The following is an 18,746-nucleotide window of genomic DNA, read 5'->3' on the forward strand; positions in this document are numbered from 1 at the left end:
CAAATTAGACTATTAAGTGAATGAAAAAGGAAGTCGGCTTTCCAAATTGTTAAATGCGTGTGGGAACCACATCTTGACCATAATAAGGTTGGCTATGCAAATATAAGAAACCAGTTTTAATTTCTCTACCAGGAGCATCTGATTGCCTACTCGTGTTTTACAAGCAGACAGGGGAGGAGTTAGGTTAATTAGGCTATCCTTTTTAGTTGGGTGTTAGCTAGAATTTGTCTTTAGACATGAGAACAAACCCCGAAAAAATCCATCCAGCAAGTGAGCAAACAACAGGAAAAGCATTTTTAGGGTTTTCTACCTAATTATACTCTAGGCCTACAACCTTAAATATCATAGAAATAAAATGAAATGTTTGTCAAATAACTACCTCGCAAATAGAATTTCCTAAAATTTTGGAAGACACAGCTTGAATTGGATCATTTTATCCCTATTGTCACAAGCGAACAGGTCACATGAAACATTCAGCTGAAGGAATTATCTGAAAAATTAAATCAAGAATGAAATCAGAATCCAGATGGTGTGTTATCTATTAAATCTTTTAAAGTGTATCCATCCCAACCTTCAGAATGAAGAAAACCATTTCTCAATTGGTGTAAACTCTTCTTTACAGCCATTCAAGTTCTTTTTCAAGTTGGTCGAAAGGTGTCGTGGTAAAATGCAATACCAGACAGACAGATACTTCGTGCTAGTGATTGGTGCTATTTTCCATTAAAAATAAACAAAAAAAAAAGACCGAATCAGTGAGAATGAGAATTATCGACAGAATCGCTGTCACACCACCCGCAACCAACAAACAACAAGCCAAACGGCGACCATTTTGAATTTCAACTAGAACTAAGGGGGAGTGGGCAAGGTTGCCTGAATTAACAAGGTGGATCATAAACTCATACTGAATTCAGACATTGATTAAGATATTTATAAATCTGTACAATAACATGTAAAATTGTTAATAAAGTTTTTCACTTAGTCAGAAACGAAATAATGTGCGAAATAAAACATTTAGCAAATTCCTTTTTTTCAAAATTAAATTGGTGGCCCTGAAAAGGGCCGTTTATTAAAAGACGGAAGAAGTTTAAGCCTTGGCGGGTTTGTCGGTCTTCTTGGGCAAGAGAACGGCCTGGATGTTGGGCAAAACACCACCCTGAGCGATGGTGACACCGGAGAGAAGTTTGTTCAACTCTTCGTCGTTGCGGATGGCCAATTGCAAGTGACGAGGGATGATGCGGGTCTTCTTGTTGTCACGGGCAGCGTTACCGGCCAACTCGAGGACCTCAGCGGCCAAGTACTCCATGACGGCAGCCAAGTAGACGGGGGCACCGGCACCGACGCGCTCAGCGTACGATCCCTTGCGGAGCATTCGGTGGATACGACCGACGGGGAATTGAAGTCCGGCCCTGCTGGAACGGGTCTTTGACTTTCCCTTGACTTTGCCTCCTTTACCACGACCAGACATGTTAAGATGTAAAGTAAGTAAACGCGGTTCCTAAAATCAAGGAACGAGTGATGTATACAATATGAAAAATCGACGTTTATATAGGGACTTGAAGTTGGATTCAGAATACAATTTTGGTAGCCAATAGTAAATCTTCACTTGCCCCGAAATTCTTTCCCTTTTCCATAGCTCCGCCCCTGAGTGAAAACCTACGTGATACACGCAAGTCTCTGGAGACGAGAGTTTTGGCTACCATCAAGTAGTGAAAGGGAGCCGATATCAGTATAAAGAAGAAATTCGGACAAGCGGACTTCACTTTCTGAGATTTCCAAGTCCAAGAATGCCCCCTAAAGTTAGCGGAAAAGCAGCGAAGAAGGCCGGTAAGGCTCAAAAGAATATCGCCAAGGGCGATAAAAAGAAGAAGCGCAAGAGGAAGGAGAGCTACGCCATTTACATCTACAAAGTCTTGAAGCAGGTCCACCCCGACACTGGCATCTCCTCCAAAGCCATGACCATCATGAACAGCTTCGTCAACGACATTTTCGAGCGCATCGCTGGAGAGTCGTCCCGTCTTGCCCACTACAACAAGCGTTCGACCATCACTAGCCGGGAAATCCAGACGGCCGTCCGTCTGCTCTTGCCCGGTGAGTTGGCCAAGCACGCCGTGTCTGAAGGCACCAAGGCAGTGACCAAGTACACCAGCACCAAGTAGATTGTTCATCTTGATCTCTCTTCCAACCAAACGGCCCTTTTCAGGGCCACCAAATTTTCAAGAAATGAAAAACATTAACTGCTCTTAACATTTCTTGTCTAATCGGGTTCTAAACTCAACCTAATTTGTTCATTAGTGCGACGGAACTTTATGAAATACTGTGATCTTGAGCTTTTCTCTACATATCTCCAGTGTACTATTCGACGTTGTGCTTAATTTCTTTCTCTACTGTTGCATTTTAAGATTGGCATATCCGGTTCAATGCGTTGTTATCTACCTATTAATTTGATTCAGTGATATTATCTCCGCAGCAACTTCTTTTACATACTAAGGAACTCTAACTATAAATCATTGTTTTGTTAAATATGACCGAAAGTCAAACATAAAAATGAAAATATTGTAAAATATGAGAACCGGAGAAAACTGCATCTGGATTATTGTTATTTTAGTTATTTGGTTAAACACACCGTTTACGTATCACAGAAAAATATCTTTTAAGACGCATGAACAATTGGCATTGCTTCCTGCTATATCAAATAAGATAAAATAGAATAATAATGAATTCAAAATTCAAGGATTTTGTTATTCTATCTAGTATAAAGTCGGCAAGAATATGGTTTAAGTGGTTGAGATATCTTTTGCTTCAAGTAAATGGTGGCCCTGAAAAGGGCCGATTGGTTTGAACGATCGGAGTATGAAAATCAAGATCAGATTTAACCGCCGAAACCGTACAGAGTGCGGCCCTGACGTTTCAGCGCGTAGACGACGTCCATGGCCGTCACAGTCTTCCTCTTGGCGTGTTCAGTGTAGGTGACGGCGTCACGAATCACGTTTTCAAGGAACACCTTCAACACACCGCGGGTCTCCTCGTAGATGAGACCAGAGATTCGCTTCACACCACCACGACGGGCAAGACGACGGATGGCCGGCTTGGTGATTCCCTGGATGTTGTCACGCAAAACTTTGCGATGACGTTTGGCGCCTCCCTTGCCGAGTCCTTTTCCTCCTTTGCCGCGACCAGTCATTTCGATTAAAGTTTCTGATGTTTTAGAAAACACAGAATGATTGAATTTTTTAAAAGTACAGAGTTTATATACCCCTCCAGACCCCTCTAACGGAACGCCCATTGGTTGAACCCTCCCCCACGCCATCACACAAACAAAGAGATAAGAGAATTTCCGTTATCAATTTTCTTTCCCTCCCATTTTTTGAACTAACCAATCCCTAGCCAAAGAACTCACTTAGTTCCTCAACGTCCGTCGACTCCCTACATATACTAACCGCTTTTCTGTATACATTATCCCCAAATTTTAGTCGTTCGACATGGCTCGTACTAAGCAAACTGCTCGCAAATCCACCGGTGGCAAGGCGCCCCGCAAACAGTTGGCCACCAAAGCCGCTCGCAAGAGTGCCCCGGCCACTGGAGGAGTCAAGAAACCCCATCGTTATCGTCCCGGCACCGTCGCCCTTCGTGAGATCCGTCGCTACCAAAAGTCGACCGAGCTTCTGATCCGCAAGTTGCCATTCCAGCGCTTGGTCAGAGAAATCGCCCAGGATTTCAAGACCGACTTGCGTTTCCAGAGCTCGGCCGTCATGGCCCTGCAGGAGGCCAGCGAGGCTTACTTGGTGGGTCTTTTCGAAGACACCAACTTGTGCGCCATCCACGCCAAGCGAGTCACCATCATGCCAAAAGACATCCAGCTCGCTCGCCGTATTCGTGGTGAACGTGCCTAAGCGACCTATTCCCTTTTGACTTACCAATCGGCCCTTTTCAGGGCCACCATTTACTAAAGAAAAGATGAACAAATATTGCATCGTAATCCTCTCTATTATCTGGTAAAATTAAAATCCTTTGTTGTTCATGCTCGGCTAAGGAGTTCTGCTCAATAGTTTAGTTTACATATGATTGTTAGTTACAGTTCTCCAAAATTCGCTTATTCTAGGTACTGTTTACAGTACTTCAAATTACGAATTGAAGGAATTAAATGTACGATTTAAAAATCTCGCTCTTTTCTCGTTAAACCTAAACTATTAAATGCAACATTAACCAAACCATGATGACCAACAAATGATCTCTAGTTACTACACGTCAGAATGACAGAATACATCTGAAAATGGAAAAGAATGTTTTCGAAAATAAAACATGAAACTTACAATTTCAGTGTCCACTTCAGTAACTACAAGAAACGATCACTTGAATTTTGCAGTTTCTTATCAACAACTTGCTGTTTCGTGTTTCGCAGTCAATACATTGAGATATTAAAGGAAAATTCCAGATATTTTCACTATCTGTTGCACTGTTAAAGTTTTTGTTTTCAATTCTTCAATCAGTTTACTACTGCACAGAGTTGCCTAATTGACAATATGCTCATTTTTCGTCACATGTGCTGTTTCCCACTTTCCCCTACTTTTAAAAATACTTCACAAAATTATTAATTTCAAAAATGTGTTGCTTTTCCTTTTGATGATTTTTTTGAAATTATTTTCATTGCTGGTTTAAGCGCAAATTACAAATTTTATAATGTTACGAATGTATCAGCGGACCTCGGTAAACTGAATTTAAAATAATAGTATTAGCTACAGTATCCTTAGTTTTTCACGGTATCTAGGCAAACCTTATCGATATTTATAGCAATGACATGTGTGTTGTTTTCTATAAAAGATTACAATAAATATGTTTCCGTTAATTCAATATAACGAAATAATTGAATTCGAAATAAAAAAATCATTCATTTAAGTTAAAAGCACATTTAGGGTTTTAACCCATCATGCTTCATAAGACAGAACTTTCCTTCGTGGTGTTAACGCTACGCTTTCCAGAGAAACGCTGCCTCTGTAATATCCTTAAACATCTGCGTTCGGTTTCTCTTCACCAAGCTCCCTTTACCTGGTTGAGAAAAATGAAAGAGAAACTGGAAAGTTCTAAAAAAAAACTTTCTTTTCAACAACATGACTCCTCAGGTGCTTTTCCCACTTAGCCTGGGGGTAAGGCTTCACGTTTGACAGTGCTTCTCTCATGCCACCACTTGCATTCCGAGTGAACGAGAAATAGGACGTGGATTTGTACCCACCCAATCCTACAAAAATGAGTTGCTGTAGCCAGACTTTCATCGATTTGTTTGTGTTTATTAAAATGTTAATTCTTAGTACGAAGTTTTTAATTTCTGAAGCTTGCAGTTCTATACGACCTTTGCAGAGTAAGCGATTACATTTTTACCTATTTTTAAAAAGTTGTTCCTTCGGGCTAGAAAAGCAGTTTGTGCAACCTATACTCGACTAGTTGAAAGTGTAACAGACGGTGACGTCAGTTGCAGAACCTAATTTACTGCTGTCAAATGGAGCATTTGTGTTGTCATTTGGATTATTAGCAAACACTTTACGATTTTATTTGATTTTATACAGACCCTTTAAAAAGAGAAAAGGAATATGCTGTCATCACAGGTGGAAATCGCGGAATCGGATGGTTTACTGTTAAAGGGCTGGTTGAATCTGGAATGAAAGTGATTGTTGGTAAGTGTTTTCAATTTTTCATTGTTATGACTCAACATTTTCGTTCAAGTAATATAAAAAGATGTCTGTTAATAGGTTGTAGAGATGGTCCCAGCAAAGATCTACTATACAAATCTGTTGAACAAGCTGGGTTTCCAACTGGGTCTGTAGAATGGATCAACCTAGACATGTCATCTATGGATTCTGTTCGAGCATTTGGACAAGCCATTCTTGATAAGAATGTCCCCATCAGCCTGTTGATTAACAATGGTTTGACTTTAATTTGAATTTAAATCAATTCTGAGTTATAATTATTAATTATGTGTTTTTTTTTAATAGCTGGTATTATGTTTACTCCTTATGCCTTGACTAAGGATGGTTTTGAGTCACAGTTTGCAGTCAATTATCTGGGCCATTTCCTGTTGACTCATCTTCTTATGCCCCGTCTTCTAACTGCTGGGACCAAAGACCAACCAGCTAGGATTATCAATTTGTCTTCAACAGCTCATGCTTTTGGGTGGTTTGAAATTAATGATCTTCAGGCTAAGTAATGAACCTAGAAACAAATTTTCAGAAAATGAAGTTATTACTATTATTGTTATTTTCATTCAGAACCCACTACAACAAAATAGGAGCCTATTCACAATCTAAATCTGCTCAAATTATGTTTACAAAGGTCTTGGATGAGCAATTGTCCACTGAGAATAAACCAGTCAAGGTCTATGCAGTTCATCCTGGTTTTATCAGGTCCAATCTGTATAGTCAAACTTGGTATGCCAAATTTGTTTCTCTTACAATGGGATTTTTGTTCAAGGTAAGAAACAACCAAACACAGAAAATATGAGGTAGTCTCCAAGCAAATATTGCTAATCTACTTTTTACTTTTCTTTAGTCTGAAGAACAGGGTGCTCAACGTGTTGTTTACTTTGCCTTGTCACCACAAGTTGAAGAATTGAACGGAAACTATTTCGAAAACTGCAATGTGGTCAAGCCGATAGCGCTGGTTCGTAATCGAGATACCCAGAAAAAATTGTGGGAGACCTCTTGTCAACTTCTCGATATTTCCAAGTTCGGTGGATTGTAATTTCCCACAATTTATCCATTCTGTTTTCCCTGTTTTTCCAATTTTAATTGGTTATAATTCAGTATACTGTATCTGGGATAATCAATAAACAGAAAAAATTTTATCGGTTCTTCAGTACCTACAATATTTACACTGCACATCAATAATTTAAAATTATGAAGCTTCATGCCAAATGCTTAAGATATCTTATTAAATAGCTGAATGATGTAATTCATGCTGAAAAAAGATAAAACATTTTTAAAACATACGGTTTGATTAATGACTCAAGGTCTTGATAAAGGTCTTTGAGGCCATTGGGCTGAGTGTTGCTGGCCTGAATCGGCTGAATGTCTGAGTCATGTATCTATTTGCAAAGCTTTCCAATTCAATGACCACAGAGGTATATAATATTATAACTACAGAACATGTTCATACATTTTGAGTAGTTGTCTAATCAGATCGGTCTAAATGGCCTGTTCGGTTCAACTAAAGGCTTAAGAACTTGCATAAACTTAAAAACAAAATGTCTAGGGATGGCGGAAAATGGAAATTGATTATAAAATGTGTGCATCTTACCTACATAATGTTGCAACTTCACTGATGGGTAAATATTAAAAACAGGTCATTTTCATGGTAACCATAACCACGTCGATTTACGCTGTTATAAGCAGGTTATAAGAGAACAAATTGAAATTCTACTAATTTTCAAAGTCAAAACTCGAAACTATGTAAAAACATAAACATGAAAACACTGTTGCCAGAGAATGGAAACAAAACTTTAGATTTCAGGTTAGTAAAAAAAAAGGAAAACAAAACGGGAACGAGAATATACAAAGATATTTCATATATTTACTGGTTTTATAGGAAGAAAAGCGTCACCAATAAAAACGCAAAAATGCTTAAATCAAATTTCGTTAATCCAAATTGACAGCTCCGCAAGCAGCTCAGTGAAACTTGATAATTAGGTTTATGAAATAGCAACACTATCAAAATAATATCGTTAGTTGTCCTTTCTGGTAGAAAGAAGCGAGAACATCTGGAGTTTGTGCCGTTTCATATTTCTTAGACAAACGATAAAGAAGAAAAGCCCTTCTCATAATCTCATTTAAGGAAGGCAACCTTCTCGTTTGCTCTGGTCATTTTTCATTTTCGGCCTAGGGGTTAGATTTGAAATAGCTTCCGAGAAAACATTTAACCAAGCGAACAGCACTCGGAGCTTACCAGTGATAGTAACTGAGCAGAATATATTGGACATTTGATTCCAGCATTCATCTCTTGAAACACTAGGTCTGTCTCCGTACGTTGAATTATTAGCAATATTTAAATTTTATCCCAGTCTTACCGCCGGTTTTTTTTTTCTACAGCTAGATCTGATTCTTTTTGAAAATGAATTTCATAAAAAAGATTTTTCTGGATTTCTACATATTTCTAAAAATGCTAATCCTCGGCAGCTGTAGTTTGATTTCTGAAATGTGCTGTTTTGTCCAGCCAATAAAAAGTAAGAAATAACTATCAAATCTATACAAACTAAAAGCACAATTAAACATGCGCTTCATTTTTCTTACAGATCCTATAAACAGAGAAAATGAATACGTCGTCGTCACAGGTGGAAATCGCGGGATAGGATGGTCCACCGTAAAGTCGTTAGCGGAATCTGGAATGAAAGTGATTGTCGGTAAACTATACAAATTATTCAGAAAATGACTTAAACTTGATCGCACATATTATTGAAATTTACGCTAACTATTAAGTCTTAATCAGTCTTAATCAATAGGATGTAGAGATGGCCCCAGCAGAGACCTTTTATACCAATCAGTTAAGCAAGCAGAACTTCCAACCGAGTCTGTAGAATGGATCAACCTAGACATGTCATCTATGGAATCTGTACGAGCGTTCGGACAAGCCATTCTTGATAAGAATGTCCCAATCAGTCTTTTGATAAATAACGGTGTGTGTAATCAATTCATCTTACAAGGCTGAAAGCCTGAAAATCATTTCTTATTTCCGATTTCCAGCTGGAACCATGGCATCATACACGTTGACTAAAGATGGCTTTGAATCTGCATTTGCAATCAACTATTTGGGCCATTTCCTATTAACTCATCTCCTTATGCCACGTCTCATAGCGGCAGGAACGAACGACAAAGCAGCAAGGATTGTCAACGTGTCTTCTTCGGGTCAAGCTTTAGGGTTTTTTCAAATAAATGATCTTCAGGGAGAGTAATTAACCACAGAGAAACTATGAAACTTTTCTGTTTTTGTAAAAAAAAAACTTTCTTTTTTTTTTAGATCTTACTACAACAAATTCGGTGCCTATTGCCAATCCAAAGCTGCTCAAATTATGTTTACCAAAGTCTTGCACGAGCTACTTACTTCGAAAAATAAGCCAGTAAAAGTCTATGCTGTTCACCCCGGAGTTATCAAAACTAACGTATGGAGTAAATATTGGTTTACTCACTTTACTTCAATATTTTCGGGTTTCCTAGGAAAGGTAAGACAGCTATTTAAAAGAAATTTAGAACGAATTGCGGCTTTTAACAAAAGAATTCTCTTTTTTGACGTAGACGGAAGCGCAGGGTGCTCAACGCGTCGTGTACGCCGCCTTGTCGCCGAAAGCGGAAGACTTGAGCGGGAATTTTTTCGAAAATTCCAAAGTGGTCCAGCCAATAGCGCTGGTCCGTAATCGAGATATGCAGACACAATTGTGGGAAAAGTCTTGCCAGTTGCTTGACATCTCCCAATTTGGTGGTTTATAATACTGGTTCTTACATGTTCCTTTCTCTGATACAGTTTTCCGAATTTTGCGTAATGTTTCAGGAATAATAAACAAATTGAATAACTTTCTTGTTTTCTTAAAACAGTGCTTAATACTAAATTATGAAAAACCGTTAAATTTTGATAAATTGTAGTACCTTTCTGATTTTCCGCGTGATCTGATTTCCCACGTTGCATCCGAATTTTCAGTAACGAAATTCTGCAATGAGAAGAGAAGAAGAAAACTTAATCAGTTGAATTTTATAGATGTGTTTGGCTTGGCTAGAAAATTGAATTTACAACTACATCTTTCATCGGTCTGAGAATTACGTTCTTTAATAGTTAAGTGGTATTCTTTGGAGTTTATTTTTCAAATTTAGCGCATTTATTCGTAAAGTTGCCGAAACCAATTCTACCAGATGGCGAGATATATGGCGCTTCGTGAGTGAAACTTTCAAAGCGTCTTTTCTGTTCGTAGCTTTGTACCAAAGTCGAGAAAAAGATTAAGAACATGACATAATCACTGTTTGATAAATACCCCATGTCTGTCAATTGCCAGCCGAAACTTAAGTAAAGTAAAGATAACTATTAAATATTAATAGATACAGGACAGACGTAGCGTCGACGCGTAAGTGAAAGTGACCAGCAACCGAACCAACCAGTTAAGTTACTTCAGTCATTCAGTGCAGTCGCATTAAGAGTCAGTTCCAAGTGTTTCAGAATGGGATTTTGGAAAAAAAATTTCAGAGATTTCATTATTATTCTTAAGTTATTGGTCCTTGGAAGCTATGCCATGTATTTGGAAACTTGCAGTACCGTTCTTCCATTAAAAGGTAAGCTAGCTGCCTGTCCTATACTTGAACCGCGCAATAATTTTTTGTACCTTCTAATACCACCTCCCATATATTTGATACTACTTTCAATAAATTTAAAATCGGTAAACTGAATTTTTTAACAACAATAGTCCATATGTCCAAAGCCCGCGAGCTCTATTTTCTTGAATTTTTCGGTGCAGAAGTGAAAGGTAAAAGAATGCGTCTGCTAGGTCGAGTGGTAGACTAGATTTGAAAAAGTTCGTTTCCATAGTTACCGTGAATAGTACTGGAGTACTGCTCTTGCTCCGAGTCCAATCACTGTTATCTCTAATTATATTTTACTAACGTCTTTTGCGATTTTTTTACTTTCATGCAGACCCTTTAAAAAGAGAAGAGGAATATGCCGTCATCACAGGTGGAAATCAGGGAATAGGATGGTTCACCATAAAGGCGTTAGTCAAATCTGGAATGAAAGTGATTGTTGGTAAGTGTTTTAAAAATATTTCGCCACTAAAGATTCCTTTCTAGGTGCTAATAAAAATCTTCCGTGATAGGTTGTAGAGATGGCCCGTGCAAGGATCAATTATACGAATCAATCAAGGATGCCGGATTTCCAACTGGATCTGTAGAATGGATTAATCTAGATCTATCGTCGATGGATTGTGTTCGAACGTTTGGGAAGGCGGTTCTCGATAAAAATATCCCCATTAGTCTTTTAATCAACAACGGTTAGACTCTGTCTCATTCATTTTAAATTATACGGTTTACTAAATGTCGGATATAATCCATCTGTTGTGCTTAAGCTGGAACCATGTCACCTTACGCCTTGACAAAGGATGGTTTCGAGACGCAATTTGCTGTGAACTATTTAGGCCACTTTCTATTAACGCATCTCCTTTTGCCACGCCTCATAGAGGCAGGAACGGAAAATAAAGCAGCAAGGATCGTTTGTCTTTCTTCGATAGGCCATGCCTTCGGGTGGTTTGAAATAGACGACCTTCAGGCCAAGTAATCACATTGCTGGATCATTTCTGGATAATAATTATTATGTTTGAATTCCGTTCCATTCAGGTCTTACTTTAACAAATTATGCGCCTATTCTCAATCGAAATCTGCAATAATCATGTTCACCAAGGTCTTGCATGAGCGCTTGTCTCTTAAGAATTATCCCGTAAAAATTTATGCCATTCACCCTGGAATTATAAGATCTGCTTTATGGACTCAACATTGGTTCGCGAATATTGGTTATCTGACGACGAAATTGATAGCTAAGGTAAGAAGGCTACGTAAATCCAGGGATACTAAATAAATAGTTACCTTTAACTGTATTTTATGTAGACTGAAGAACAGGGCGCTCAACGGGTGGTTCACGCTGCTTTATCGCCGCAAGTGGAAGACTTGAGTGGGAATTATTTTGAAAATTCCAAAGCAGTCGAGCCGATAAAACTGGTTCGCAATCGCGACACCCAGAAAAAATTATGGGAAAAGTCTTGTCAACTGCTTGACATCTCTCAATTTGGTGGCTTGCAATAACACTGAACTGCATACCTCTCCAAAATCCCAACTAGCCCTTTGAATTTTTGTTTTGTTTTGTTTACAGAATGTAATTAATTAATGTGAATCACCATTTGACAATTTGAATATATTTCTATTTACCAAAAATAAGACTAAAGTAATTAAACCTATTGCTTGGTTATTCTCCGAGAAGTCAGTTCCACAGCGGCAGGATTTTGATAAACTTTCTGTGAGGCAATCCAGGTGGAAACGACATTGAGGTCGTGATCGAGAATGACAAAATCGGCATCGCGCCCAAAGAGAAGAGACCCTTTGCGATCGTTAATGCCTAAGGCGCAAGCTGGATGCAAAGTAGCTGCTTCCAGAGCTTCAACAGTAGAGCACTCTGATTGATAAAATTGTAATTACTTTAACAGTTGAACGGGCAATAATAATTTTTTCGAGTAACACCTGTAGCGCGCTTCAAGTGACGGACGCATTTATCCATCGAGGCTATCGCTCCACACAATGTGGTGGTCCCAGCCAACACGGCACAGTTTTCCTTGACATCAACGTCCTGGTAACCGAGTTTGTATTGTCCAGGTTGCAAGCCGAGCGCCGACATCGCATCGGTTACTAAAACGAGTCCTGCATCAATCACGCAAAAATGACATTTAGGTCGCAATAAAAGTGGAAAAGGAAAAATATGAGGAGAGGTTGCTATTTAACCTTTAGGATGAGTTCTGTAGGCAATGCGAAGCGCTGCTGGATGAGTGTGGATTCCATCAGCGATAATTCCGTAATAAACAGTTTTTCCGGGTGGAATTTTCGAAGAGGCTAGCAACCCGATCAGCCCAGGATCTCGGTGATGGAACTATATATATTTAAAATGCTTAAATTAAGAGAGACGAAAACTATATCAACATACTGGAATTACTCTTACAGGCAACATGGCGTTAAAAAGATGAGTGATAAAGGAGGCACCATTTCTTACTGCTTCTTCTCCCTGAATAAGGCTACCCATTGAATGGCCTGTAAAAGAAATACAACAGTTAACAAACCTCTAAACTGCAATCATTTACGCAAGACATACCCAGCGAAACTGTCACACCATTACTGGTTAAGTATTTAATAACTTCTGTTGAATTTTCCAGCTCAGGAGCTAGAGTGATCATTGAGATATTCCTCCAGTGCTTTCCATATACTTCTTCAATAGAACTGGCTCCCTATTCCACATAAAAAGACAGATAATTCATTGAATGGAAAATGCAAATTAATAAACCCTTACATTGGTGAACTTGTGAATAAATTGCAAGTCATGTGCACCCTTTTTATCATTATTGATAAAAGGTCCCTCAACATGTATGCCAAGGATTTCTGCTCCGTCAGAACCTCCTGGAGTTTTCTTAATTTTTTCTACAACCTAAATGGTTCATGGTTAAATATTTTTCTGTAAATAACAAATGCACAGAGTAAAATTGCCTGGTGATAATATTTAGGTGATGAGGTAACCAGTGTAGGACAAAATGAAGTAGTACCATAAGCCAAAAGTCCTTTAGCTACCACTTTCAAGCCTTCCTCAATGGTTTCACTATCGTGAGAAAAATCCACACCAAAGCCACCTACAAAAAATCACAAGAAAAGTGTTTAGTAAACCTACCCGGAACTTAACTTACATAATAATTACCATTTACTTGTACATCTATGAATCCTGGAGCAATCGTAAGCCCTTCACAATCAATTTTTATGTCAGCGTAGTCCTTTTGGTCAAAGAAAATGGGTTCTGGATTGACAATTTTGCCATCACAGGTCCACAGGTCCTCTTTAATGATTTTCCCATCTCGCAAAATGAAGCAATTGTGGAACTGGATTATTTCATTCCCCATTCTGCTTTGAATAACAGACAACAACAACAGTAAAGAAGGACTGCCACGCAAAACTATGACTTTACTTGTCTTACCTGTTGGCTGTCAGATGACTGTCTCTCAACACAAATTTCTAATTCTGGATTCTGGATTTGTTTTTGTTCTTGGTTCGGTTTTTCCACCAGTCTCTTTATATTTCCGTTTTTGAACGGCAAACCAAATATAGAGTGTAGGACAGCCGTAGAAAGCTGAGCATCAGTTCTGCAGTTTCTGCGTTTTTGGCGATGCAAAATGAGGTCTTCTTTTTAGAAAGTAGTGTTTCACTGAAATATTAAACCTCATACAGATTGCAGATAAGGACTTTGAGATGTTGAACTCATTCTGCGCTCTCATTGTTGCAACGATCTAACCAGTTTCGTCCGGGTTGGAAATTGGGGTTGCTAACCGAAGACTTTTTGGGTATCGTGAACTTTCCAGCCACTGAATCTCAGCAGTCGACAACCGTCGAGCTTGGCGTCAACAACAATAATAAAAGATTGCAGCAGCAGGGTCGCCGTTTATTTGTTTTTCTAATTCACCGTCCCGTCGCCAACTCTGCACATCACATCTCTAAAAAACTTAACTCGAGTAAAAAACAAAAAATGCGTTTAGTAATTCAAGACAATGCCGATTTAGTGACCGACTGGGCTGCTCGATATGTTCTCAAACGGGTCAAAGATTTTAATCCCGGGCCTGACAACTTTTTCGTCCTTGGCCTGCCAACTGGTAATTTACAATCATGTTTCGTTTTTATCTAATCTCTCTCTTTTTGTTTTTTATTAAACACACACGATATACCGTACGTGCAAAGTATAAGCTAAGTTTGGCTTTCATAAATATGCTAATGTCTTAGATATACAATTGGAATGTGAAACAATGACCTGCTTCACTGACTGTTATACCAATACTCAATGATTTGGTTTGTTTGGATTTCTTTTGATTGAATGATGACAATCGATAGGAAGTACACCACTCGGCATGTACCGCAAATTGATTCAATTCCACAAGCAAGGCAGAATTTCGTTCCGTTACGTCAAAACGTTCAACATGGACGAATACGTCAATCTGCCGCGTGATCACCCCGAATCGTATCACTACTTTATGTGGAACAATTTCTTCAAGCACATTGATATTCTGCCGGAGAACGTGCACATTCTGGACGGCAACGCCAGCGATTTGCAGGCCGAATGCCTTGCCTACGAGGAGAAGATTAAAGGAGCTGGCGGAGTCCATCTTTTCATCGGAGGTATAGCCTAACATAATTTATGATCGACTAAATATTCAACTGTCAACTGCACGTAGTAGTTATTTGTTCATTTGAAAAAATGTTAATTTTCGGAAAACTAATTCGTTGCCGTGTTGCTCGTATATTATATCCAAAGGAATCGGCCCTGACGGACATATAGCTTTCAACGAGCCCGGCTCTTCCCTCGTATCCAGGTAGTATTAGAATAATTTAGTGCATAGTACTAGCTGTTTGGCTGCTCGTTTATTTTATTTTCCGAGATGGTTATCGTCCCCCCTTCTTCTTTTAACGGCGTTATGTTTGTCCTACTTCTTAATTTTCCTTTTATTTTTATTTTTTAAAATTGGTAGAACCCGTTTGAAGACTTTGGCACAAGATACCATCATCGCCAACGCCAGGTTTTTCAACAACGACCTGTCAAAAGTTCCAAAACAAGCGCTGACGGTCGGCGTGGGCACCGTAATGGACGCCAAAGAGGTAAATTATATTGTTGATGCGGACAAAAAGCCAAATAATAAATTTGGTGTTTGGGTTTGGAATAATCCCACGGGTTCGGTCCCCTATAACTTACGTCGAATTTGTTTCGCCCCTCCAGGTGATGGTGCTAATTACCGGCGCCCATAAAGCCCTGGCCCTCTACAAGGCTGTGGAAGAAGGAGTCAACCACATGTGGACCGTCTCGGCCATCCAGCAGCACCCCCGTGCTCTCCTCATTTGCGACGAGGACGCCACGTTGGAACTCAAAGTCAAGACGGTGAAATATTTCAAGGTATCAAAAAGGAATTTCAACCGTAAACTTGAGGAATAAGGTCCTGGGAATTGGGTTTTTCTCTTTTCTTTTGTGTCTTCAATTACTTTCATTCTCGGCCTTCAATTTTATTCGGTTTGACTATTTGGGGGGAAAAACACTCACGACGACAAAACACCAAATATCAATTCTCATTTCCTGTTGGTGTCCGTTTCTACATCAAGGACCTGTGGGAAGTTCATAATGAGCTGGTGGAAGATGTCCCCAGCAATCTTGATCTCCTTCCTTCTTTAGGTTAAAACAAAACAGAAAGGTACAAACACACAAAGTGGTCCAGCCAGAACAACAAAATCAAAGCATGTCTATATACCTCCTCTCCCTTGTTATGTGTGTGCATTGGCTTGAAGGGGGAAAGAAAAATACCTCCCAACTCATTTAGGGAGGCAGCAGCACAATTTCTAGCATCACCTTTTAATCTTTGAAAAATTAAAAAAAGTCTCTGCCCAATAACAACACTCAACACTTTTGTGTGTGTCCATGCCGTTTGTCTCGCGTGATATGTTTTCTGTCGTGTGTGTGTGCCAGTCCAGACGTCTGTGTCATTTCCATGTGATTTTTGTTTTTTCCTCCTGTCCGCAAAAGATTTTCTTCTTCTAACGAAAATAATTTTGTTTTTCTCTTTTTTTTGGTTTTTAGAATTTGTGGGACGTTCACAGCAAATTAGTCGACCCGCTAGACGACGTCAAGACTCCAGATGGAACCCAGGCCTAAAAGAAAATAAGACAAAGAAATGATGATGATGACGATATGGAAGTTTCGCGACTCCGCCCGGAATTCTGTAGAGAAATTTATATATGATCGGTCCAGACAGCCTTTGTGTGTGTGTGTGTGTGTTCGCACCGTATCACATCCAGATTTGTTTTTTATTCATGTTTTTTTTTATTATTATTATTATTCTTTTTTAAATTCAAATCTCTATATTGAATGTTTTAGATGTGATGTTACAAAAGAATTGGAGAAGGACAACATTTTTTTTTCTTTTTATGTCGTTCTATTATTTTCTCTTCGTTTTTTTTTGGGAGTTTTCATCCAATAATAAAAAAAAACATCAATTTCAAAAAAATTCCGCCAAGCACAGAAAATAAAACAAAATTGTCGATTAATTATGTATAGAATATATAAAAAAAAGGGGATTCGCCCTCCGTCGTCCAGTCTCACTCAATCGCCCCTCCCCCATTCGGTAATTAAACAATTTTTTCATTGGCAGGAAAGACCAAAAAGAAAATTCGAAAATTAAAGGAGGAGGTGAAAAATGGAAAAAAATCAAAAACATCACTTGCAAGAATTTTTTTTTTCCAGTCAAAGAAAGACACTTTTGAAAAGATTTAAGGCACGTTATTCTTTCCTGACAATTTTTTTTTCCAAAATTAAAAAAAAAAATTAATAAAAAAAGACAATCAATTTTCACATCCGTCATTTGAAAAGAGAAAAGAAAAACAAATATTATAAAAGCAGCATAGTAGCAGCAGCAGTAAAAAAAAAGAGAGAGGAGCACGGGATCCGCCATTGGAAAATTAAAAAATTGAAGAAGAAAAAATTAAACCCTCCCCACATATTTTACGGTTAATAATTTTTTTAAAATATGATATTTAACAAAATTCCAAGGACTTGTGTGTCTGTGTGTAAAGAGAGAAAGAAAATATGACCCAATTGAGAAAAGAGAGAAACAACAGTGGAGGCCTGGCGAGTGTGTGTGTGTGATGTAAGGGAAAATAATTTTGTTTGGAAATGAGGAAGCGCGGGCGAATATTTTTCCCACAAATCTTAAAAAAAAAAAAGGTAATAAATTTGTCCAATTTAAGAGATAAAAGAGATGAATGAGGAAATCAAAAAATTAAGAAATCAGAGTATAGAGGAGGGAGGAGTAAGGGGGATTGAGATCGCCGTTATTTTTTTTTTTTAACAACCGTTACAATTGAGGACGTTGAAGGAGGAGATGAAGGTTACACAAACATTTTTCTTTTTTCCTTTCAAAAAGATAAAGAATTTTAAAAAACCCAGTCCGGAACGGCCCTGGGTTTTTTTTTCTTCTTCTTCTTCTTTCTACGTCATGAACTGTACACACACAATGAATTAATATAAGAGTACACACACGCATTATATAATCAGCACGAATAAAGTGTTGCAGATTCCGGCGGAAATTAAAAAAAAAACATGCCAAATAATAAGAAGAATCGATCACCAATTTTCCTTTTTTGTTTTCAAAGGGAATTTAAAATAATAAAAAACAAAAATGTCGAGGGGGAAGGTAAAAATTTACAAAATATGGACATACAAAATGGCCCAGCGGAGAGCGTTAAGGGATCGTCAACAACACATGACACGAATCAACGATAACGGATTTCGGTCACACAGCTGACGAGGCCAACAAGTCCAGCCCGAATGCTTTTTTAATGAGTGTCCAGCGACCAGAACGAAAATTTAAAAAAATCAAAATCAAAATTTGTGGGGTGGAAAAGGGGGGAATGAAGAGAATTGAAAATTAAAAATTTTGTTTTCAATTTCTTTTGACTTGAAAAGGAACAACAACAAAAAAAAATTAAAAAAGAAATCAAACAAAACATCACTAATTTCTTTTTTTTTTCGTCGTGGGAGAAAAAACATATTTGAAAAACAAATCGTTTTTCCCGCCATCAGACTCTGGGTCGAAGATGAAGCGTTTCTCGGAGAGCGGCCAGCTGTTCATCACCCAGCTTGATTTTCTCGTCGATTTCTCGCTGATCAATGACCAATTTGGCTTTCATCGTGACAAAGTGGCTGTAATCGGCAAACTCTTCTTCCGTCAAGTATTTCGAGAGCAGGCCCGACACCTGGCGCGACCGCCGGTCGATATTCTCCTTCAAACGTTTCGCCTCTTCCAGCTGCTCCAGCAGCTTGTCCCGCTTCCCTTCCAACACCATCTACACGCCAACGGCCAACGAGAAAAAGAAGAAAACGTTATTTTTATCTGATTATGCGTTTGGCCCGTTTGTTTCCTTTGAACTGGACAGGCGCCCGCGGGGCGGCCAGTTAAAAAC

The 18,746-nt window shown here is 38.7% G+C and overlaps 10 protein-coding genes across 16 annotated transcripts in view; 6 read left to right on the top strand and 4 right to left on the bottom strand.

The window, feature by feature from the left end:
- Positions 1-1,503, bottom strand: part of LOC124205146 (histone H2A) — an 89,797-nt gene extending 88,294 nt beyond the window's left edge. Inside the window, exons 1-2 of the mRNA XM_046602508.1 lie at positions 572-1,503; positions 462-490 (exon numbers count right to left, since the gene is read on the bottom strand). Coding sequence (XP_046458464.1) covers positions 1,085-1,465 — 381 coding nt within the window. The 5' untranslated portion in view covers positions 1,466-1,503 and the 3' untranslated portion in view covers positions 462-490; positions 572-1,084. Of the gene's footprint in view, positions 491-571 lie in introns of the transcript that reaches the window.
- A 247-nt stretch (positions 1,504-1,750) lies between these two features.
- Positions 1,751-2,201, top strand: LOC124205152 (histone H2B.3). The gene has a single exon (XM_046602514.1). The coding sequence runs from the start codon at positions 1,785-1,787 to the stop codon at positions 2,154-2,156; it is 372 nt and encodes a 123-aa protein (XP_046458470.1). The 5' UTR covers positions 1,751-1,784; the 3' UTR covers positions 2,157-2,201.
- Positions 2,202-2,576: 375 nt separating this feature from the next.
- On the bottom strand, positions 2,577-3,272 carry LOC124205139 (histone H4). The gene has a single exon (XM_046602502.1). The coding sequence runs from the start codon at positions 3,179-3,181 to the stop codon at positions 2,870-2,872; it is 312 nt and encodes a 103-aa protein (XP_046458458.1). The 5' UTR covers positions 3,182-3,272; the 3' UTR covers positions 2,577-2,869.
- A 195-nt stretch (positions 3,273-3,467) lies between these two features.
- Positions 3,468-3,930, top strand: LOC124205140 (histone H3). The gene has a single exon (XM_046602503.1). It carries the CDS (start codon positions 3,480-3,482, stop codon positions 3,888-3,890), a length of 411 nt encoding a protein of 136 aa, XP_046458459.1. The 5' UTR covers positions 3,468-3,479; the 3' UTR covers positions 3,891-3,930.
- A 1,077-nt stretch (positions 3,931-5,007) lies between these two features.
- On the top strand, positions 5,008-6,832 carry LOC124205133 (retinol dehydrogenase 11-like). Its single transcript, XM_046602494.1, has 6 exons — positions 5,008-5,353; positions 5,559-5,666; positions 5,742-5,915; positions 5,985-6,192; positions 6,258-6,459; positions 6,538-6,832. The coding sequence occupies exons 1-6, from the start codon at positions 5,242-5,244 to the stop codon at positions 6,727-6,729; spliced, it is 996 nt and encodes a 331-aa protein (XP_046458450.1). The 5' UTR covers positions 5,008-5,241; the 3' UTR covers positions 6,730-6,832.
- Positions 6,744-13,874, bottom strand: LOC124205127 (N-acetylglucosamine-6-phosphate deacetylase-like). Of its 4 annotated transcripts, XR_006879209.1 has the most exons (14): positions 13,732-13,874; positions 13,459-13,658; positions 13,254-13,393; positions 13,060-13,194; positions 12,865-12,997; positions 12,715-12,803; positions 12,501-12,645; positions 12,243-12,419; positions 11,934-12,177; positions 11,595-11,847; positions 10,553-11,526; positions 9,621-9,682; positions 8,274-8,362; positions 6,744-8,183 (listed from the first exon to the last, which is right to left on the bottom strand). XR_006879209.1 is itself a non-coding variant. In XM_046602488.1 (9 exons), the coding sequence occupies exons 2-9, from the start codon at positions 13,655-13,657 to the stop codon at positions 11,960-11,962; spliced, it is 1,236 nt and encodes a 411-aa protein (XP_046458444.1). In that variant the 5' UTR covers position 13,658; positions 13,732-13,874; the 3' UTR covers positions 11,899-11,959. The 4 variants fall into 4 exon arrangements, 2 of the variants coding, with proteins under 2 accessions (XP_046458444.1, XP_046458443.1); XR_006879208.1 differs by lacking the exon at positions 10,553-11,526; XM_046602488.1 differs by lacking the exons at positions 6,744-8,183; positions 8,274-8,362; positions 9,621-9,682; positions 10,553-11,526; positions 11,595-11,847 and having other exon boundaries at positions 11,899-12,177.
- LOC124205136 (dehydrogenase/reductase SDR family member on chromosome X-like) lies at positions 8,073-9,548 on the top strand. The gene is made up of 6 exons (XM_046602498.1): positions 8,073-8,206; positions 8,276-8,383; positions 8,483-8,656; positions 8,724-8,928; positions 8,998-9,199; positions 9,273-9,548. Exons 1-6 carry the CDS (start codon positions 8,095-8,097, stop codon positions 9,462-9,464), a joined length of 993 nt encoding a protein of 330 aa, XP_046458454.1. The 5' UTR covers positions 8,073-8,094; the 3' UTR covers positions 9,465-9,548.
- On the top strand, positions 10,079-11,939 carry LOC124205134 (retinol dehydrogenase 12-like). Its single transcript, XM_046602495.1, has 6 exons — positions 10,079-10,295; positions 10,654-10,761; positions 10,832-11,005; positions 11,081-11,285; positions 11,349-11,550; positions 11,616-11,939. Exons 1-6 carry the CDS (start codon positions 10,184-10,186, stop codon positions 11,808-11,810), a joined length of 996 nt encoding a protein of 331 aa, XP_046458451.1. The 5' UTR covers positions 10,079-10,183; the 3' UTR covers positions 11,811-11,939.
- Positions 13,875-14,264: 390 nt separating the features above from the next.
- LOC124205137 (glucosamine-6-phosphate isomerase-like) lies at positions 14,265-16,713 on the top strand. Of its 2 annotated transcripts, none has more exons than XM_046602499.1 (6): positions 14,265-14,401; positions 14,637-14,921; positions 15,058-15,115; positions 15,272-15,398; positions 15,517-15,690; positions 16,366-16,713. In XM_046602499.1, exons 1-6 carry the CDS (start codon positions 14,278-14,280, stop codon positions 16,438-16,440), a joined length of 843 nt encoding a protein of 280 aa, XP_046458455.1. In that variant the 5' UTR covers positions 14,265-14,277; the 3' UTR covers positions 16,441-16,713. The 2 variants fall into 2 exon arrangements, with proteins under 2 accessions (XP_046458455.1, XP_046458456.1); XM_046602500.1 differs by lacking the exon at positions 16,366-16,713 and adding an exon at positions 15,894-15,970.
- The window catches only part of LOC124205118 (serine/arginine repetitive matrix protein 2-like), a 35,623-nt gene continuing 33,511 nt past the window's right edge, over positions 16,635-18,746 (bottom strand). For all 3 annotated transcript variants that reach the window (XM_046602474.1, XM_046602475.1, XM_046602472.1), the window contains one exon: positions 16,635-18,629. In XM_046602474.1, coding sequence (XP_046458430.1) covers positions 18,363-18,629 — 267 coding nt within the window. In that variant the 3' untranslated portion in view covers positions 16,635-18,362. The remainder of the gene's footprint in view (positions 18,630-18,746) is intronic.

This window comes from Daphnia pulex, chromosome 10, assembly GCF_021134715.1.
Source record: "Daphnia pulex isolate KAP4 chromosome 10, ASM2113471v1".
In the NCBI taxonomy this organism is placed as follows: Eukaryota; Metazoa; Arthropoda; class Branchiopoda; order Diplostraca; family Daphniidae; genus Daphnia; species Daphnia pulex.

What these genes read in the sequence shown, in the direction of transcription:
- LOC124205133 (XM_046602494.1), top strand. Translation starts at nt 5,242, where the DNA reads ATGAGTTGCTGTAGCCAGACTTTCATCGATTTGTTTGTGTTTATTAAA. An exon ending in TTCTATACGACCTTTGCAGA is followed by an intron (nt 5,354 to 5,558) that starts GTAAGCGATTAC and finishes GATTTTATACAG; the next exon opens with ACCCTTTAAAAAGAGAAAAG. An exon ending in CAATGGGATTTTTGTTCAAG is followed by an intron (nt 6,460 to 6,537) that starts GTAAGAAACAAC and finishes ACTTTTCTTTAG; the next exon opens with TCTGAAGAACAGGGTGCTCA.
- LOC124205140 (XM_046602503.1), top strand. Translation starts at nt 3,480, where the DNA reads ATGGCTCGTACTAAGCAAACTGCTCGCAAATCCACCGGTGGCAAGGCG.
- LOC124205139 (XM_046602502.1), bottom strand. Translation starts at nt 3,181, where the DNA reads ATGACTGGTCGCGGCAAAGGAGGAAAAGGACTCGGCAAGGGAGGCGCC.
- LOC124205127 (XM_046602488.1), bottom strand. Translation starts at nt 13,657, where the DNA reads ATGGGGAATGAAATAATCCAGTTCCACAATTGCTTCATTTTGCGAGAT. An exon ending in CATAGATGTACAAGTAAATG is followed by an intron (nt 13,394 to 13,458) that starts GTAATTATTATG and finishes GATTTTTTGTAG; the next exon opens with GTGGCTTTGGTGTGGATTTT. An exon ending in TCACTTGAAGCGCGCTACAG is followed by an intron (nt 12,178 to 12,242) that starts GTGTTACTCGAA and finishes TTTATCAATCAG; the next exon opens with AGTGCTCTACTGTTGAAGCT.
- LOC124205137 (XM_046602499.1), top strand. Translation starts at nt 14,278, where the DNA reads ATGCGTTTAGTAATTCAAGACAATGCCGATTTAGTGACCGACTGGGCT. An exon ending in CGTCCTTGGCCTGCCAACTG is followed by an intron (nt 14,402 to 14,636) that starts GTAATTTACAAT and finishes GACAATCGATAG; the next exon opens with GAAGTACACCACTCGGCATG. An exon ending in AGTCCATCTTTTCATCGGAG is followed by an intron (nt 14,922 to 15,057) that starts GTATAGCCTAAC and finishes TTATATCCAAAG; the next exon opens with GAATCGGCCCTGACGGACAT.
- LOC124205152 (XM_046602514.1), top strand. Translation starts at nt 1,785, where the DNA reads ATGCCCCCTAAAGTTAGCGGAAAAGCAGCGAAGAAGGCCGGTAAGGCT.
- LOC124205134 (XM_046602495.1), top strand. Translation starts at nt 10,184, where the DNA reads ATGGGATTTTGGAAAAAAAATTTCAGAGATTTCATTATTATTCTTAAG. An exon ending in TGGAATGAAAGTGATTGTTG is followed by an intron (nt 10,762 to 10,831) that starts GTAAGTGTTTTA and finishes CTTCCGTGATAG; the next exon opens with GTTGTAGAGATGGCCCGTGC. An exon ending in TAGTCTTTTAATCAACAACG is followed by an intron (nt 11,006 to 11,080) that starts GTTAGACTCTGT and finishes GTTGTGCTTAAG; the next exon opens with CTGGAACCATGTCACCTTAC.
- LOC124205136 (XM_046602498.1), top strand. Translation starts at nt 8,095, where the DNA reads ATGAATTTCATAAAAAAGATTTTTCTGGATTTCTACATATTTCTAAAA. An exon ending in TTTTGTCCAGCCAATAAAAA is followed by an intron (nt 8,207 to 8,275) that starts GTAAGAAATAAC and finishes TTTTTCTTACAG; the next exon opens with ATCCTATAAACAGAGAAAAT. An exon ending in ATAAATGATCTTCAGGGAGA is followed by an intron (nt 8,929 to 8,997) that starts GTAATTAACCAC and finishes TTTTTTTTTTAG; the next exon opens with ATCTTACTACAACAAATTCG.